We start from the raw sequence: 18841 nt of genomic DNA, 5'->3' as shown, positions 1-18841 counted from the left end.
TTAGTAATGGCAGCCTTAAGTAGGGTACTGCCCATACTACCGTTGTATCGTTTTTCATGTTCAATCAGCAAAAGAAATAGGAAGAATGTGTAACGGTTAAAAGGTACTTTGACGTGGACAACAGGAAAGAGGAGAACATGATTCTCGAGAGGGAAGCGGCTTTGAATGGTAATGTGTATTTTTGCTTCCCTTGTATATTCCTGTTTATCCACTATTCATGCCAATTATTTAGCGCCGTTACCTATTTTTTTGCCTTCTACTACAGAAACATACGGTCTTTCATTGCTTTCACACAATCCCTATCCGCTAGCAATGCTTCCAGTAAATCCGCTTCCACTTGTAGTTAGACCAGTTTTTTTAGTCATATAGTAAGTCGGCTTCTGGATATCATCGTCTTTTTGCGAAGGTAGAAATCACCATTGAAGAGAACGTAGCAGGAGCAGGACAATAACCCTGACTTCGAGTGCGAGCATCAGAATGCAGAGAACAGGTTGAAAAAAGCTTACCTTGAGCTTTTCAGACCTTCTACAGAGTTATTGTGCTGCGAACTGAAGTTGTACATTGTGTTGATTATTTGACAGAAAGTAAATGATGTATCGTATTTAATATCACATAATGTAATATGTAGGCTACGGTTAAGAAACATTTAAAATTATCTTTGCGCTAAACGTTGATAGATAGTCAAGACTGGTTTTCTTTGTAACTATTTTATTGATGGGAGTGCTCATCGCTCTTGCACCCTTCGGAGATACTGCCAAAGTCGTTCGAGACAACGACGACGCGCTTTTGCTTTGCTCTTCTTTTTGCTCCTTCTCTTGAATCAAGTCCTATAATGCAAAAAGCGACTGATTTAAAAAACTCAATCAGCTCATCGGTCTATGGCATTCAACATCTTTTTTCCGATCTGGAAAAGCAATGGTCTGCTTTAAAAAAGACGCCTCAACCGCCTTCAGTAGCTAATGGTAATCACGAAAAGAATCACTAGACCCCCTTTGTAGGGTTTCTTCTTTTTTCAATTGTTCGTGATAATCAATAAATCAAAGTTATTGGCTAATAGAAACAATGATTCAATAATGTTTGCGAGTAGAAGTACATGCTTTGGGGCCTGCCAATCTGGATAACGTACGACATCAATTTACGTCCTGTATCGATTCCATTCGATCTATATGTACACAGTTTGAAACAGAAGTACTCAGCGACGTAAAAAAGATGGGTGCCGGTGCCGATCCGGCATTTCGCAAACACTTGACGCACTTGAAAGAGCAAGCACAGCTCGAAAACACAGTAATGCGCGTAAAAGAAACTTTAAAAGACACCAAAGATCAATTGGAACAATCGTTGAACGATCGCGAAGAATCCAAGTTATCAGTGCAAACACGTAAACTCGAAAGACTGGCACATTCGCTGGGGTATGCGTTCAGGAACGAAAATAAGGGAGGGATAAGAGAAAGAAGGGTGTATTGAACCCGCAGACGTGTTTGTGGGACGTGTGCATTACGTCGGGTGGATTTTATTGACACATACCGAATGCTATAGTTTGATGCCTTTTGTGGAAGCTTCACAAAGGAATGAATCAGGGGCACAAACCACCACATTTACTTTGGGAGGAACATCTATTGTTGTTGACGTATGATCTGATACCATAGTCTAGATAGTTCTGTATTGGCAACACAAGACTTACCATGTCTGATATTTTCTTTTCTTTTGCATCAAGTAGATATTTCTGGACGAGGCAGGGCATGTTCTTCGCACCAAAGTGACCTATGTACCCGACAATCTGCAAAGCGATCAAAACGATAGAGTGGGTTTCCTTTCTACTACCTCAAAGAAATCTCATTTTTGTTAACAAGTCGTGTGTGTGTGTTGAACTAGGTCGACCAATTGTTAGCAAAGAATATGCAGTCGCAGACCTTTGATGTATTTTCGCGAAACGTAGGAGCGCTGGCGCTACTCGATCAAATGAATGTCAAATATGCACCCACCGACTTTTTCTTGATCTTACGCGGATTAATAGCAGATTTACAGATGATTTACAGTCAAGAAATGTAAGGAAGCGCTTAAGAATATGTGTTTGTGTTTGCGAATGTTGTCAGCTGATTACTGATGCAATGTATATATAGGCAGCTCTTATCCAAGGATGTTGCCAGCGTGCTAATGGAAGGACATGGTGTACCAAACAAACATCTGGATTACCCGGGCCTTTCTATTTCATATTGGATCAGTAAAGAGCTCTTCCTTGGAAGTGATTGGGAAGCAGTCGGTGAAGCTATCGAAAAAGGTAGAAATCAGTAAAAGGGACTGACAAACATATGAGAGAGAGAAAGGGATTTGAGCTCTAATGATATTTTTTTTATTAATAGACGAGAACCATCCGCTGCTGTCAAACACCGCAAAAGTATTGATATCATTTGAAGAGTCCCAACAGCCACAATATTTCATCCCTACACAACGTAAACATTTTATGGTGGATCTCGAAGAATCGATCGATAATATCAAAGAATCGGAAAATGGGTAATAATAGAAAAAACGTGAATTACAAGAAGAGTGGGGGGCAAAAAGGTGGTCTAGAATTGACCCTATGTATAGCGAGCATCTTGATATTGTCAAGGAACGAACGTGGCCAAAATTTATGCAGCCGATGCGATTCGTCAAAATGAAGCCTACCTATCCCAACGTGACACCGGTCCCTGTACGATTTGTTGCCAAGCTTGATCCGCCAATACCCGCTGCTGATGCTATCGTGCGAAAATTGATGATTGCTACAGATCTGGTCAATGACTGTAAGTTTACTTCTTTTGTTGTTGTGGGGAAACGAACATAATCAGTCATGTGGATATTCATAATCGCATCTACTTCTATACTATAATAGCTTTTGCAGTTGTGGAAAACACGCCGTCTTCTGATATACCTTGTCTGGAGGATCTGTTGGTAAGTTGTAAGAAAAAGCGTGTGCATATTTAACGTTGATCATTAATACATTAATAGGTCAAAGATAATGCGTCATCTCTGAACGCAGACACTACCTGGACCGTTGAATTTGAGAATGCATCAACACAAGTATACAAGTATATGCGGTCATCACCAACCTCTGGCAAAATCTTAACACGAGTCCCATTCAACCATCCACGTCAACTACACAACATTTTGCAGGTAAAAATAGCGCAACATATGTGTGCTTTAACAATTTGATAATCTGACATCGCTGTATTTTAGTATCTAAGACAGCAGCAAATGTTCAACACACTATTTCAAAGTATCTTCAATGGCGAAGCCAAACAGCAGGGATCTGAAAAAAACCGTGTTCTTGCGCTTGACCAGATTTTGGAAGGTAAAAAAAGCTCACTTGGATCTTAGTTTTACAAGAACAATACGCTAAACTTTGCATACCTGATGTTCTTATGTAGAGAGTCAATCGGACGACAAGCTATATGTTGAAGTCGCGAGCGTGGATGCTCCGGGAATGATACATCTCACCCTATCATTGCCACCTTCTGCCCACTCTGACCGTCTTGCCTTGCTGTCAGTCTCTATTGAAGTTCCTAAAGATACACCAGCAAAACCTGTGGTACGGCTGGATCCTCCTTCTGCTGGTGAACGTGATCCAATGCACCGATTAGCCTGGCAGCCAGACATCTTTGACGAGGACAAAATGACACGCGTTATCCAAACAGGATATAACATCCCACTCCTTGTTCGATGGCTATGGAAGCGGATAGAACAGCATCCTGAAATGGATTACATTGTCCAAACATCACGGCTTGGATTAAGACGATCACGCAATGAAGATAGAACCCAAACACAACAGCATTACGAAAAGCGTATCAGGACAGAATTTGATAGCTTCCCGCATTAACAGTGAAAAAATAAACAAAACAGGCATTACGAGCATCCATTTAAAGTATTTTATATTACTGCATTTACACCTTAATGTATATACACAAACAATCCACACTACTTGGGTCTTTTTTTTTAATCCATTCTGGCATTGCCTCCGAGATTTTGGATGAAAAAGTTACTGATTCTGGTCCAAGCAAGTCGTCGCACATCCGATTCAGCAGTCTTTGGATCAATATCCTTGCTTACAAAACCTAGTTCTTTGCGCTTCTCGACATTCCAATCCAGGTCATTCAAAAAGGCATGGCCTTGTTCCGGATAGCGGAAAATCTCAACGTCCTTTAAATTGTGGGTTTTCAAATTGAACTCCAATGCATCAGCTACGTTTTATAGCAAGGCGTAAGTAAAATAATTATCTGTTGTTCTCCTAGAAAGAGCGATACCGTCAACGTACCAGTAGTAGGATCTGAGAAACCAGCCATCGTATCACGGCCTCCAAAATGACCTACACAATAAACGTTTTTCGTAAGCACTAAAGCATTATGGTGCAGAGGGACTGCAGTAACTTATGCGTACCTTGAACTGCAGTTAGGGTTGTGATGTTGCGAACGTCAAATATGTCTGCTGGTGGTGTACCGTAGCAAGTTACCGCAGCTTTCAGAGGGTTCTTTGTATCGGCCATACGACTTGCCAAGGCCAACGAGAGGCCACCACCCATACAAAAGCCAATAGAGCCAATATCTCTATAACACACACCCCGTTGTATGAGAAAACAGACTCCTCAACATTTCTATATGTTTTACCTGTATTTTGCTGCATAGAGCTGGTCGGTCAATTCTGCTAACTCGCCGATAGCAGTGCGCCAATCCAAGTTGGACATGAGATGGCTTGCTTCCTAGCATGTTCCACAACTCAGTATGAAGACAACGTTTACTTTGCCATATGAAAGACGATGGGTACCTTATCAAATGAAATTATACTGTACCTCGGCTGTCAAACCAAGTTTGCCTTTGTATAGATCCGGAACGACTGTAAAAGCTCCTGTGCTATCAGCTAGGTGTTGCGCGTGGGCCTTGATTTGGTTATCAACACCCCACCACTCTTGCAAGACCTACAAGGGGACGTGCTAAATGTTATTAAACGCGTTCTCACAAGAAAAGAAAAACAAAAAGTTATCATGGAAGAAGGACTTTACAATAATAGCACTGCCGGGGATCTTGGCGGTGGTCTTTGGCTTGAATGGGAATACTTGGAATGGTAGTTTTTTGGCAGCTTCAGCAATCATGGTTGAATTAGCAAAGATAAACGGGAAAAAAAAAAGTAGGAGAAAGAAACCAGTTTATTGATCACTGTTAAGTAAGCGTGTCGAGACAATGTGTCACCGAGCATATCTCCATGACGCAATTTATATATCATTCATGCGAGGGGGGTGGGGGCAGTGGTTGCTGTTGAAGTTGGTCGGCAAATTGATGGCGTTCTTAAGCATATTTATCAGGTAGTATATTCATACATAAGCTGGCTATCGACATTCATTCGCTTTATTTTTTATTGACAACACCAGGCGCTTATGCCTTTATATATTTTGCAGTGGAACATCTTTTAGAAGCAATCGCGTACCTTGGTCCATGCCAAAACGCTCTGAAATGTTCAATATGCTAAAAATCAGTTTTGTTTCCTTTTATAGATTTCTGAGATTAAAAAAAACGAACATACCTCCTCGCAGTATTTCATGTGTATTCTTGCATAAGCAACCATCATGGCTCGTAATTCGTTTGTTCGCTGCTTCTGAAACATGTCAAGCTCTCGTTGTATGTTCTCTGACATATTCTTAAGCTCCTCTCGTACTTGAGTCTGTGCACTTTCCAACTAATATCCAAATATATCAAATCAGTTCCCTTCTGGAAAGTTATGCGGGGGAACAAAAGGTGAAGCCGTACCTGTTTGACGTTTTCTCTCAGTTTTGCAATTTGGTTCCGCCGCGTTGCTTCAGGATCCACATCCATCATACCTTGGATCGTATAGCTCATTGCATTCAGCAGTTTCCGAGGTGATGACCATTTTCGGTATCGATCGCGGGAGGCTCGAATGGCCGAAGCGCTTGCGTTGCTTGGATAGGCCATTGATTCGGTTGACCCTTCGTCGCTCGTAGAGTCTTTGGGTATATGCGTGGTATCAATAGCAGCAAATCCATCCTCGATTGATCGTGTATCAAAGTCGTCTTCCTCCTCTTCATTGTTCGCTGATGACTGTCGATGTTGTTGCTGCTGCTGTTGTTGTTCTTGTGTTACTGTTGCCTGAGGTAACGGTGGTTCAGGATGGCTCATGTCAGCTTCTAGCCGCAACGCCTTGTCTTCTGTTTCCAGTAGATTACGCAGTGAGGTACGTTTTGCCTGTAACGATGTGCCGATCAGTTCTAGTTGGGCATGCTTTAGATGACGCTGGCGGAGCACCTGTTTCGCAATGCGTGTGTACTGTGCATATTCCTGCATATGCTCGGCGAAATCAACCTCGAGCTCATGTACCTAACAAGAGAGGTGAGATCAATCCAAAAACGTGTATGTGAGCGAACAACCAATCCAAGTTTTTCCTGATCCTCGATGCTAGAAGAAACCCGTCATTACCAGGTGTTGTGTCTTGCTACATGTTGTATCAGCTGCCAGTCCTATCTTTTCAATCTTCGGGGCCACTTGCTCGCTCTCATTGAGACCCAGCATATTGTATGCTGCACCAAGCTCTGCGTAATCATTCGACAAGTCTATGGAAGATGTATAAATTTCTGAATATCGGATCGTGTAGATATTATGCACCGCCAGCCACTATTCCACGCAGTGAATTTTACAGCTAATTACCTCCAAGACGTCTCAAGAGTCGCCGTTGTGACCGATCCAGTGGCGAACTAGCAAATTCGGCATGCTCTTTAGCTACCCTCTCCGACTCTGTGAACTTTGGATCCGGATTTTTTAAATCATGCGAGGTCGATGATGACGGGAACAAAAAAGTATTGCTGTCATCATTGTCCAGTGTCGATAACGGTGGTGAGGTAAGTATTTCTGACTATGTGTTTTTGATGCAAATTGTGGCATGTCAATGCGTCAGTCAACCCCTCCTTTTGTGTGTTCTGTTATTCCCGGTTTTTCTTTACCCAAGGCACTCCGCCATCTAGGAACCGATGAACCACGTGTTCATGGCAGAGTCGAGGATGGGACGCCAAGCGCACAAGAAACCGTTGTAGCATACGTCTACGCTTGTCAACCATGGCTTGGTTATCTTTGTTTCGATTCGTCGTATGTACGTGGGCATAGTCAGCTAAAGAAAACAGTGTTCATTTCTTTTTTATTATGCAGCCCAACAAAAAGAAGCATAAAAAAAATCCATACTCAGCGAGTGCTTCTCAGGTATGGGCGGAACTAGGACGTCAGGGTATAGTCTTGCCAAGCAATTCCGAAACGAATCGAAATCACTATAACGTCTTTTCGCCACCTTGTCCTTCATTCAGGGAAGGAGAAAGACCGGTGAATTGTATCATTAAAGAACATGCAGGTTAAATTATGCTTTTTTTCAAGTTTTATGCCGTTTGACTTTTCCCACTCAAAAGTTGTTGTCCGCCGCCACCGGGTTCTTTTTATTTTCTCTCTGTATGTTACCTGGAAACGAATGGTGTAGACTATGTAGGTAGAGCTGTTGGATTTGTCTGAAATTTGCTTTTGGGCGTCAATAATGCGGATTTCTTTGCCATGTTGTTGAAGTGCCAAATCAGTAGCACATTGGCATGGTTGTGTCAACATTGTGCAGAAACGGGAGAAGAGTGGTGGGTTTTTTTGGCTAACCGCAGCAAAGCTGGCGGAGAAGTTTTAATAATGTACATTTCCCTCGTATAATACCACTTACTGCTATCATACCTGCTCCAAAAGGATTTCAGGGGGGAGGGTAAAGAGAGGCAAAGAGGCTGATCAATTACATTATACTGGTTTTCTCGGATTTCTAATGTCATACACCAGACTGCTTTTCTTTGTTCAGCCAAGTCGGTAAGTTGTTAACAATGCTGATATGATGAAGTGTGTCAAGTATGCTGAATCAAATCACTGATTATGTTGCTTTTACTTGAGAGAGAGGGTGAGAAAAAAGTGCCTCTTGTATGACGAAATACGGATTGTCACGGGTTCTACAGCTTGGAGTGGTTCTGGAACAGAAACGTGACCACTCCAAATACTTGCAATGAGAAAACACTATGTACCAGTAGTCTGATAGATAACTATTACTACTTGAAAATGCGTGAAAACTCCACATTGAGCAAAGAAGAAAACAGTGACCGGGTATGTATTGATATGTACTGTATGCTTAATGAAAGAAATGTACATACTATATATAGTGGGTAACAAAAGATGGCGAAAACAACAAAGTGGAGGATGGATATATATCTATATGTCAGTCTAAACATGTCGATTATTCAGCTAAGGGTAAGGTCTTTAAAGAGGTGTGTGGGTGTGTCGATTGGCGTTTGAAGTCCACCATTGTTACCACCGCCACCTTCCTGCACCAGCACTGTTGTCACCTGCAATTCGGCTCGAGTGATACTCAGCTCTGCTTCCAAATGTGCCACTTGTTCCACCAAGTTCTTGTTTTCATCTGCTGCCTTCTTCAATTCACGAACCCTATGCTGGCTATCGCTCAATAGCTTTTCTGTACTTGCTTTACTTGCTTTAACCTGTGCAAGCTCTCTACGTAGTTCACTGACGATTCGCCATGGATCTCCGCCATTCTGTATATTCATCTAACATTAGAAACGCGACATGCATTAGCTTATCATGCAATATTCAAGCGCTGTCAGAAAAGAGTAGTTACACAGCAATACGTACATCTTGTTTGACATCTAGACTAAAATTTTCACTTTGTGGTGATTCCATGTTCTCCAAGGGAGGGGATGTGACAGAAGAAGAGGTCAGAATGAGACGGGTCAAATGATCGATACTACAGTGCAAAGACGTTCAATGAGTTCTGTTTTTAAGTATCTCCTCAACATGTATTTGAGTGGATGCCATGTTTAACTTTAGAAAAAAAGAATACTTACCGTTCCTTTAGTGCTGATCTGACAAGACGCATTTGTCTCAACTGTTGCTCATGCTATAATATATAGCAACATATTTTGTCAGATATCCGAATCATTTTCTCTCCCAATGATTCCGTTTTCAAAAGATATTACCTGCTGCCGTTCGGCAGTTAGCATAGACTGAGTATTTTCCTTTTCTTGCACAAGCACATCACCGGCCGCTTGTAATTTACTCTTCAGCTCGGAAATTTCACCACGGTATCTTTGCAGTAATGCTCGTTCGTTTAGTACCTGAAGACTTGACGTTAATATCTACCAAACTGTCTAGTTGTTTCATTGTTATGCAAGAAAGGGACATTTTATATACTTCATCATTGGTGGCAGTAATGACGATTCTCTTGACGCGTGATGCAAACTTCAAGGTATTCGCCGACTCCTCTAACGACGTAGTTGTTGGGCTGATAGTACATATAACCACTACTTTAGCATGGCCGGATAATGCCGGTTGCAATATTCTAGTCAGCTTGGAATCACGGAAAGGAACGTGTCCGGGTATGCTACAATAAGCAACGGATGTATGATTTTCATTAGTTTTTTTTTAGTCTTTTTGTTCAATCGAAAGCCCTTTGCTGATAAACGTATTACATACTTTCTGGTTTCAGTAAGCTTCGCAATGACAGTGCCGAGGGTCAACAAACTTGGTAGTGAATGAAGAATTTTAGCCGAATGAAAATGCTGTTGGATATACGCCTTGGTAATATATTCAGAAGGGCACAAAACAAACAAACCTCTTGTTGATATAGGATCCTTCTTTCCTTCGTTCTTGGTTGGAAGCTGCTTTCTCTGATCCTGCTAAATCAATCAGATTCTAGATGATATGATGAGTGAAGAAGAGTTCAGCGTATGTCCCATTGTTGTAAGCCCCGGCTTTCTCCCGCTGAAGAAGCCACATGCTGTCAGCTACTTACCAATTGTGATATTTTCATCGCATGTTTGTGAGAAGAGGGTATATGACGTCGCTGCGATAACGGCGCTAGCAGTGTGCTGCTAGTGCTTGTACGCTCTCGGCTTTCTATAACCTGTGGACGACGACGAAGAGGGTGTTAGTTACAATTGCTGAGAAGCATCTTTTGGCTGCTTTTCTTCTGAAGACGTTTCTTTTACCATTTGGAAAATAGTATGGCTTCGACTGCTATGGAGATTATAGTCGGTAGTGCTAATATGACGATTGGCTATATGGCAACAGAAATCTGAATCAGCGATATAGAACAATAAAGATGATGTCTTTGCTTGTGAAGCAGGGAGCCTCATACATACCTTCACCCCTTTCGATAATGCTTATGACGTCTAATGGAGAGGTAACCACCTCTTCCGTAAGTGGACTCACATAAATACCCCTCTATAATCCGTTCCGTCATGATAAGCCTAGAGCCAAAAAAAAAGTCCCTAGATTCGCACATCAAAAGTTGAAAAAAAGTGAGGCATACCCGTTTATCCTCGTGGATCTTTAGGTTATCGTTGGCAGGAGCCAGCAAATCCCGAATTGTTTCATTGTAGATCTCAAGGTACGAGACACGGAGTACAAACTCTTTGGTTGATGCCTAAACGAAAGGGTAAAAAGAAGGAATCATGACTTGAACTTGGTCGAAAACAAAAGATTAGCGCCTACCTGTTCGATACATCGGAAAACGTTTTCTACGCTTTGAGGAATAATGCCGGGTTCCGATTCAGTACCTAGAGACGGGGAAAATGCTTTATTAGTATCTTTTCTTTTCTTTATTCTCCTTGCTCCCTAAAGCAACATACCCATCTGATTTTTTTGTGGATGCAGAAACAAAGAATACACTTGTTAGAAGAATGCGTTCTGAAACACTAGCAAAGCCGCATCCTGAAACCACTCTTACCATTGTCTATAACGTTACAGAAAAATGATCAGTAAAGTATGTTATGCATGTTGTGGTCATGGTACTTACATAAGTTTTACCGGAAGCGGTTTGGCCATAGGCAAACACGGTAGCTATATACAAAAATATTCGAGCTAGTTAGTTGATAACTTCCTTATGCTGCGAATATCGTTCTTTTCCTCTAACGGACCATTGTATCCATCCATCGCTTGCCTAGTAGTAACAAATCCAACCATATTTAACAAACTTGACAACTAGTTTTATCCCTCCGCTATAATCTCAATCCATCCGGGCTTCAAAACTTACTCAACCAACTTGTGAATACTTGTCTGATACAAGCTACTGTTGTCGCTTCCACTATAGACATGGTCTGAATTGGACACGACAGTCGATACAAAATCTCGGATCAGTACTGCGAAACATACAAGAGCACAATTCTAAAGATTGTATATGCTGTCTCAAATTACCGTAGTAGTGTTCAATTTGGCGTCCCTTGCTTGCTTCACGACGACGCTGTAATCCGACCTCTGACAACCGTATCCTTGAAACATTTTGATCCACCTCCCAGCATCCTTCTGCCATATTCAAAAATTCATCGTGTCGCATGGGCCGACTCCTTACAACCACTTGAACATTTTCACCGCCTGCGGGTCGCTGTTGCGTACCCGAAACTATGGCACTCTTCACGCTGGTCGTGCTGCTTGTGCTACTTTTCCTGCGCGGGTGATAACTTGACGTTGACGGAGTCAAGGTGGTTATAGTCCGAGTCGACCGCGACGCTGTCATTGTGCTCATGTTGGGTCGAGGATAAAGCCGACTTTGGCTGCTGGTCGTTGTGCTACTCGTACTACTGCTTGCGCTTGTAAAGCTGGAAATGGACGACACGGACGGGGATCTGTTTCGGTAATTCGGAGCATTACGATGTGGGGACAGGAAGGCGCTACTATTGCTTTGGGTCATTGAGTTCTTGTGTCCTCGAGTAACAAAGGTAAGGAAAAAAAAGTGAGAGAGTTGAAGAGAGGAGGAAGAGGGGCGGAGCCGAAGGGTCCAAATGTATCCGATAATATAATTGTATTTGGATTTGGCATGGAGTCTGTGCAACCACCATGTTACTTATATGGTTTGATGGATTGCATTGACTCATTTCTATCCACCCATTCGTCGTCTTCTTTATTCTGCGTTGTCTCAAAACCTTGTTTATATCAGTGGTATTCTTGTTGTATATTTATACAGATAATGTCGAAAATTTATTATCAAAAGGAGGAGATATATAAAGTTTGATAGTGTTCACGAGTTTCAAAGAAAGAAATGGCGTCGGCTAATGGGGCTAAAAAAAGCAATTGGCAATCGCGTGCACGTCAGCTCAGAAAGCAAAACAACGATCAGGACGTCTTGGACTTCTGTCTTTGAGGGAACCATGGGATGAACCGATTCACCGACTTTTGATAGTTCTTATATTCAGGGTACTTTTCTGCGGAAATATACTAAGAGTACACCAAGCATCGTTAGCCTATTACTCCGTCTTAATTTATCAATGAGGGACTCACCTCGGTCAGCCATGTACTGCCCTGGAAAAGCATCGTCAGGATAAATGCGCCAACTACAGTCCAGTTCAAGTAAAGTTTGGGATCCATCCAATCTACCACGCCATGATTGTCCTTCAATGTTGCTTGTGCGTGAGCAGCCACCGAAAACAGGTAGACACTCCACCACATGGATATCTCGGCAAAAAAGTTTGGATGACGGCTATACTGCCATAAACCACTGCTGCAGATAAATCCACGCTTGTAGTCGCCCTTTAGCTTGTCCTTGTTACCATGGCCCAGGTAGTCGAGTAATGCATGCTTGCGCGTCTGGAACATGAATTGCTGGTCATCAGCAATAACCTCGAAAAGCAACAGGCTGAGAAAAAGACCAGATGCCAAGACATCCACGCGATTCAAGGCACCTTGTGACGATAATGGTTCCAGGGTGTTCAGATACAATGGCGTGCACATGAGAAGCAAAAGGGTATCTTGGAAAGGTCCAATGAAGACAAAGTTGAGCAAAGCCATGCCGACATTGCCAATCTTTTCTTGGATATACACGAAGCGATAATCGCGACCCTGCCATCCATAGCCACCTTTCCTATAAACATATGCACCATAATTTATGCACATAACAGTATGCAAGCGTTACACACAAATAGATCATTTCGTATTATACACACACACACACACACACACACACATCGAGGTCTCATGATTACCTCGCAAAATTATAGGTCAACCGAGTTCCCCAGATCGAGATCAATACAGCTGCAAGCAATAAACGCGGATGAAAGCTCGTTCGATTGAGATAATCGTGGAAAGCAAAATGCCACGCGTAAGCGGCCGGCAGAATCGACCAGGCACGATCTATTATTGTTGTAGAAAGCATACAATAGTGCCCACCCAGAAAAAAAGCAGTAGTTAATAACTTGTACACGCCACTAGCAAAATAAAGTGTTTTATAGTTTAGCTTTACCAACTTGACTATAGTCTCTCGTCAATTCGCCCATGGCACAGTGAATCAACACTAGAGTAATCATTGCAGCTATCGCCAAAACGAGAGCATCAGTAGATTTGTAGAATTCAAGCAAACGTTCAGGATTCTGCACGTCGGCCTTGAGTTGGTCCAAGGAGTAGTTCTTGAGATTCTCGAATATATCGTTGACATTGAGCAGGAATGCGTCTTTGACCAACTCCCACGAAAACGCTGACATTTTCAAAAGTATTGCACACTTTGGGAAAGAAGCAGTTTTTTTATGCTACGTGTGTTTCGGCTTTACGATTTCCTGGATCACCCCGCTATTGCCATGTTTGAACACCGCCTCCTACTGCGTTTTTTTAGTCACGCTCCTTCAGAGTCGAGTTCTACTTCAAACCTCCCAGTAAAAGTGTGAAGGATTTTTTAAATGGTCAAAGAATTTTACAGACATATTACCTTCAGTAACGCGTTCGTTTAACGATGCGCTGTATTTACTTCGCTCGGATAGTAGGCGGTTTTGGTGTCACTCGAAGCGGGGATGGCATGGGTTTATTGCTGTACTACCAAATCGTTTAAATCACAAAAGTCAGTGTATACGCAACGCATTATATATTATCTTGAGTTCAGCTTCTATAACAGCATTACATTGTCTCAAGCATGCTATGTCATTTTGCTCTGATGTGCCGATGTAGGTTCCTGATGCTTAATTCACTGTATAAAGTCTGATATAAATGGCGACAATTAAAAAACGCCGATTCTTTTTTTACTTCTTCCTGTTGCTCTACACAAAGCAACTACTAGGGAATCCAACAGTTTTTTCATAGCTACTGTGAAGAATCAATGCAGTATCGTCCGTGACCTTGTAAAACTTGATCTTGAAATGAAGGGCTACGCCACGGATTCGCACAGCATACGAGCCATAACCACGTCGGAAGTTGTAGCAAAATTTGGGATGTCAATACGTCTTGCTGGTTTTATTTTGTAGATGCTGATCCGTCTTCAGGTGTTTTAAATTAAAAAGTCAGCTAATAATGATTTTACCGTTGAGCTTGGCAAGGGCGCACTATACAGTATCTTCGCTCGTCCGTGCCGTACTTAAGAGCAGAGACATCGATATATCAAATAGAACTTTTTAAACGGTGCTCATCCAAGGCAGAGGATGACAACGAAACTGAATATCAAGCGTAACTTTGGATTTGAGCTTCTTGTCATTATCTTGTTATGTTACATACGGTTGTCATTCCTTTGTATTTTGTGGCATAAAGATCATTGCCATCTTCCCAACGATCGTACCAGCCTTTAGACATCATGATAGATCTGTATTATTTTCTTGTTTAATAGTTGTCTTTTTGACGAGGCTAGGCTGGAATATGTGCGTCTGTACCATGGTGGAGCCGGTTCGTATGCCTGGTTCTAATACTGCCAATTCCCCGTGATTTGGAGATGGTGTCGGCAGCGATCCACTCTTAACAGGGACAGTGACTGCAAATGTCTACCAGATATGTTATCATATATGTTTGCGCTCATGCGATATGAGATGTTGTGTATTGCTTCCTTTTGCATGTATATTCTCGTTGAGATATTTCTCACTGTGCGGCTGTTGTGGTGGTCGCCAGGATACCTTTTTTAAACTGCTATAGCTGTAGCCTTGCATAAGCTTTACCTGTTTTTGTAGTAGCCCATTGAAACGTCTTGACTGACATGCCAAGATTCAAATTACAGTTCAGTATGCGACAAAAGATCTATTTCTGCTCGTCTATTTTGCTTTGCTAGAAAGACGACGCGAGGAAAACGCGTACAACAACTCCTCGAAACCTGGCATTGTTGTCGCTGTCGTCTCCGCTGTCACAGTTGACGTCCTCTCTGAGATTTGACGGAGTGTATTGCTACAGGTGTGGACGGTAGATCCATCGTATCATGTAAAATGGCGCAGCAGGTAAGGTACTCGAGTGGTCGCCGTGCCTTTTCGCGTGTGCTGGCAGTTCCCTCAACGTTTATGACGGTTCAATATACGTAGTTGCTTCATCTTCTTGTATCGGCTTGCATTGTCTAGTTGTTGTAAAGAAACCGTTTGGCAACGCTTTCCAGGACAAGGTGGAGAACACAGCACCATGTTCAACCTTACAAGAGTTATAATACATACTAAGCACATACGTACAGCATATACGTTGGTAAGGGTACAACTGCTGCAAAACTTCAGGGACAACACTATTAATGAAGAAGGGGAAGGTAACAACGTGTATACTCTGCATCTGAAAGTCATCGTATCAAAGCAACTAAACTCCTTTTTGAACGCTTCTTCTCGAACACGAAACAGGCGACGTTCTTTTTGGTTCGACGCAAAAGTAATATGGCTTCTATTTATGTGAGCTACTTGTTACAATATCAGTAATTTTTATTTTTTACAATGTCAACCATTCCTGGCACCTGCCATTTACTTTTTTTCTGGGATCTTGTTGCTGAGACCCTGTAAACCCTGTCTGTGCGCCTTGTGGCCTGACGGGTGCACGTACCTTCCTATTCAAAAACAGGCGGCGACACCGTCGGGGCACGCCCTGCATGATACCAGTGAAACATATTTCGTAGGACAATCAATACACGCAGACCACATACGCCTTCTTCTTGACCGCTTGACCGTCTCTCTTCAACACCTCTTCTTCACATGGTTTCTTCCCTGCCATTTTACTTTCCCACATGCCAATATAATGACGAATCACAAGTCACGTGACGTGTTTTTTTTAAGCGGCGGGTCAATCCAAAAAGCATAAATACGCCCACATTTTTCAGGCCATTTCGTTTTTTCTCTTCACTCTTTCTTTCCTTCATTTTTCTTTTTCCTTCACTCCCTTGGTCCTCCTGGTCTTTCTCTTGGCTCTTCCCTTGGTTCTGGTTTTCCCCTGGCTCTGGTCTTCCCCTGGCTCTGGTCTTCCCCTGGCTCTGGCTCTTCCCTTGGCTCTGGCTCTTCCTCTGGTCCTGGTCTTGCCTCTGTCGGTCCTGGTCTCAGCCTTTTTCCCGTGGACCCTGGCTGCCTACAACCGGTCCCTGCTTCGGGCTGTCCAGTCTGGCGTTCAACGGTGTTGGTCACAACCGGTCTTCGGGCGAGATCAGAGGACGGAGAAATCCTTTTCGGTTTTTCGCCATAGAAATATGGTAGTGTCCTTTCGGTTGGATGCCTTGTCTGCTGGTCTGGTCTGGTCTGCCATGGTGGGGTTCGCAATGAGGAGCCAGGTGCCACTGTAGATCGCGTTCGACTCCTAGGACTCGACTCTCGGCAATCGACTGTCTGGCAGTTGACTGTCTGGTATTCGACTCTCTGGTATTCGACTCTCGGCATTCGACCCTCGGCAATCGACTCTCGGTAATCAACTCTCTGGCATTCGACTCTCGGCAATCGACACTCGGCAATCGGCTCCCAGCTTCAGTGTTCGGCTCCCAGCATCCGAGTATCCAGTAAGCAGCTCCTCCAGCATTCGACAACAGCAGCAAATTTTTTTTTTCTTTTTTGGGTGTTTCGAGAGTCAATTCCTTCCCCTACCCCCACCCCTTCCCTTTCCTCTTCCCTTTCCTCTTCCCCCACCCCTTCCCTTTCCTCTTCCCTTCCGTCCTTCCCTTCCCCCTTCCCCACTCACAGGCAATCCACAACCGATTGCTTGCACTTGACTCTCGAAACGTAGTGTACGTCATGGTTCCCACTCGTTTGTACCATGATGGCTGGGTTTGTGGTTGATTGACCCAGCCAAATGTGTGGGAGACTGGGACTCCCAGGCCGAGGCATTGGTGGCTTTCTTTTCCTCCCCCTTTTACATACTTCTTCTGTTTCTTCTTGCTTTCTTCATGCTTTTTGTATAGCCTACGGGTTGTGCGAACTGCTTGTTGAGGTCACTTTGTAAAATCGCGTTCTTATTATTTGTCTTTATTGTCCACTGATTGTGTTCTTTTAATAAAATTTGTACCCTTCGACTATTGATATTCATAACGATAACTTTTGTCTTTTATAAAATGTTTCTTTACTCTAATATTACAATGAATAAAAACCTGCTCTTTTACTTGCTATGTCCTGCTTAAACTCATTTACAATTTCTTTCCTTGTGAAGATATTTGCGTGTCGCTTCACCTTGCAATATCCATTTTCTTTCTGACTGTGTTCAATCGTCTTCGCCGCTTCATTTGACAGTTAGGAAAGAACTCATGTTTTGGCGTGCTGTGTCCTTGTTCTTATACAATGCTGACAATGTCAAATGGCTCACATTAGATTCGTAATTACTTTTACTTTGCATTGACTCGATCGATTCTAAACATAATATCTAGGCAACCGTTTGACACAAGCATAATCCACAGACCATTTAATACAATGTCAAATTGTTGTGAAACCCGTTGCATAGCAATATCAGTACTGGGCACATCAAAAAGTTCCTTGCAACAGCAGGGACTCTTTTGGACTTGGAACAAGTTGATCGAGCTTTGTTTGCTTAAACTGTCGTTTCTCATGCACTCTACAGCAAAGATCAAACCTTTTGATACCGATTACTGCAATGCTCATACTCATTAATAGAATTGTTTTACAAAGGTTTCATATGGCGTTCTATCAAAGCCTAAATCCACGTGGATGTACCCATCTGTTTGGGAGATCGCCTGAGATTGAGCTGCCTTTGGAGCGCCATATATGTTTTCAGGTGGAGGCAGTTCGACACATGTACAGCAACGCTTTTCTTTGTTACTTTTCTCCGTGATCCTGCTTGTCCATACAGTTACGATAAAAATGGCTGCCGTGGCATACCTTTCACTTGTCGCCCGCATATGGCATGGAACACAATAGTGACTGTAACTAGTTGGCCCACGAAGGGACAGTACGATGTGATGACTCTCAAGCTTCGGACCACCTTCCGATGTTCTGTCGTGTAAGGCTACTACATATACATACCAATACAACTTTTGATAACAATGATTAAGTTTCTACAAGGAAATTAGAAAGCCCTTTTGCTTTGTATCAGTTCAAATTGAGTTTGTACAGCATCTTACCGTCGCCTGTGGTATGATATTGCACTTTTTCTTATTTACAAGAACATTGGCTACCCAGACCAGAATTGATTGAGCGGTCTGTATACTTCAATAGTACGATACATCATTCCCTTGATGAATAATGGGTGGGTAACAGATTGATCCTTTTGTCCTTCCTCTAAAAGACGGTCGTCAACTACTAGCGTGGGGGAGGGGGAGCTCACCCAGCGGACTAGCCTCAGTGGACATGGCCATGTCTTTTCCTCGTGTACCAGTGATATGATATCGAATGGAAAATGTCGCGAAACCGCCATTGAGACGATATCGCTAGAGTTCAATTTCAACGCTGTGAAATGGGTAAAGAGCTCGGATCATCCAACTTTGGTAAGCCATTGCCTGCCTATGGCAAGAGACGTAAACCTGTAATATACAGGCTTACAAAAAACAAGCTTATACACCACGGTCTTGTTATCGGTTATAACGAATTACATATCTCAGTCTCGCTAAATGGTCGTATACGCATTCACAAGGCTTTAGACTCCACGTGGTC

The 18841-nt window shown here is 42.7% G+C and overlaps 7 protein-coding genes across 7 annotated transcripts; 1 reads left to right on the top strand and 6 right to left on the bottom strand.

Moving 5' to 3' along the window:
• Window positions 1-670: 670 nt before the first annotated feature.
• Window positions 671-3921, top strand: BDB00DRAFT_829219 (mediator of RNA polymerase II transcription subunit 1-domain-containing protein). The gene is made up of 12 exons (XM_053123927.1): window positions 671-962; window positions 1088-1409; window positions 1537-1627; window positions 1718-1801; window positions 1873-2045; window positions 2121-2278; window positions 2361-2511; window positions 2587-2780; window positions 2870-2928; window positions 2986-3150; window positions 3214-3328; window positions 3405-3921. Exons 1-12 carry the CDS (start codon window positions 833-835, stop codon window positions 3851-3853), a joined length of 2091 nt encoding a protein of 696 aa, XP_052978568.1. The 5' UTR covers window positions 671-832; the 3' UTR covers window positions 3854-3921.
• A 1-nt stretch (window position 3922) lies between these two features.
• BDB00DRAFT_929848 (dienelactone hydrolase) lies at window positions 3923-5152 on the bottom strand. Its single transcript, XM_053128982.1, has 6 exons — window positions 5030-5152; window positions 4820-4945; window positions 4638-4729; window positions 4411-4577; window positions 4289-4339; window positions 3923-4214 (listed from the first exon to the last, which is right to left on the bottom strand). The coding sequence occupies exons 1-6, from the start codon at window positions 5117-5119 to the stop codon at window positions 3970-3972; spliced, it is 771 nt and encodes a 256-aa protein (XP_052978567.1). The 5' UTR covers window positions 5120-5152; the 3' UTR covers window positions 3923-3969.
• A 9-nt stretch (window positions 5153-5161) lies between these two features.
• Window positions 5162-7757, bottom strand: BDB00DRAFT_829212 (uncharacterized protein). Its single transcript, XM_053123926.1, has 9 exons — window positions 7734-7757; window positions 7479-7671; window positions 7212-7320; window positions 6977-7140; window positions 6684-6888; window positions 6456-6589; window positions 5772-6356; window positions 5548-5700; window positions 5162-5472 (listed from the first exon to the last, which is right to left on the bottom strand). Exons 2-9 carry the CDS (start codon window positions 7617-7619, stop codon window positions 5434-5436), a joined length of 1530 nt encoding a protein of 509 aa, XP_052978566.1. The 5' UTR covers window positions 7620-7671; window positions 7734-7757; the 3' UTR covers window positions 5162-5433.
• Window positions 7758-8061: 304 nt separating this feature from the next.
• BDB00DRAFT_910533 (kinesin motor domain-containing protein) lies at window positions 8062-11152 on the bottom strand (the record flags this gene model as incomplete). Its single annotated transcript, XM_053128658.1, has 16 exons — window positions 8062-8593; window positions 8691-8802; window positions 8903-8955; window positions 9035-9172; window positions 9249-9438; window positions 9531-9578; window positions 9670-9749; window positions 9850-9960; window positions 10046-10113; window positions 10199-10280; window positions 10369-10482; window positions 10551-10615; window positions 10688-10691; window positions 10786-10791; window positions 10855-10898; window positions 11092-11152. 16 exons carry the CDS (start codon window positions 11150-11152, stop codon window positions 8282-8284), a joined length of 1488 nt encoding a protein of 495 aa, XP_052978565.1. The 3' UTR covers window positions 8062-8281.
• A 662-nt stretch (window positions 11153-11814) lies between these two features.
• BDB00DRAFT_829203 (uncharacterized protein) lies at window positions 11815-13561 on the bottom strand. The gene is made up of 4 exons (XM_053123925.1): window positions 13291-13561; window positions 13034-13181; window positions 12333-12912; window positions 11815-12269 (listed from the first exon to the last, which is right to left on the bottom strand). Exons 1-4 carry the CDS (start codon window positions 13526-13528, stop codon window positions 12168-12170), a joined length of 1068 nt encoding a protein of 355 aa, XP_052978564.1. The 5' UTR covers window positions 13529-13561; the 3' UTR covers window positions 11815-12167.
• A 2538-nt stretch (window positions 13562-16099) lies between these two features.
• BDB00DRAFT_441033 (uncharacterized protein) lies at window positions 16100-16940 on the bottom strand. Its single transcript, XM_053117405.1, has 3 exons — window positions 16871-16940; window positions 16661-16846; window positions 16100-16572 (listed from the first exon to the last, which is right to left on the bottom strand). Exons 2-3 carry the CDS (start codon window positions 16761-16763, stop codon window positions 16133-16135), a joined length of 543 nt encoding a protein of 180 aa, XP_052978563.1. The 5' UTR covers window positions 16764-16846; window positions 16871-16940; the 3' UTR covers window positions 16100-16132.
• Window positions 16834-17277, bottom strand: BDB00DRAFT_829195 (uncharacterized protein). Its single transcript, XM_053123924.1, has one exon. It carries the CDS (start codon window positions 17265-17267, stop codon window positions 17094-17096), a length of 174 nt encoding a protein of 57 aa, XP_052978562.1. The 5' UTR covers window positions 17268-17277; the 3' UTR covers window positions 16834-17093.
• Between the last annotated feature and the right edge of the window lie 1564 nt (window positions 17278-18841).

The sequence above is a fragment of the Zychaea mexicana genome (genome assembly GCF_025766255.1).
Source record: "Zychaea mexicana strain RSA 1403 chromosome Unknown BDB00scaffold_49, whole genome shotgun sequence".
Lineage (NCBI taxonomy): Eukaryota > Fungi > Mucoromycota > Mucoromycetes > Mucorales > Lichtheimiaceae > Zychaea > Zychaea mexicana.
Note: the sequence above shows the minus strand (reverse complement) of the source record. Positions and strands in the feature narration are given on the sequence as shown.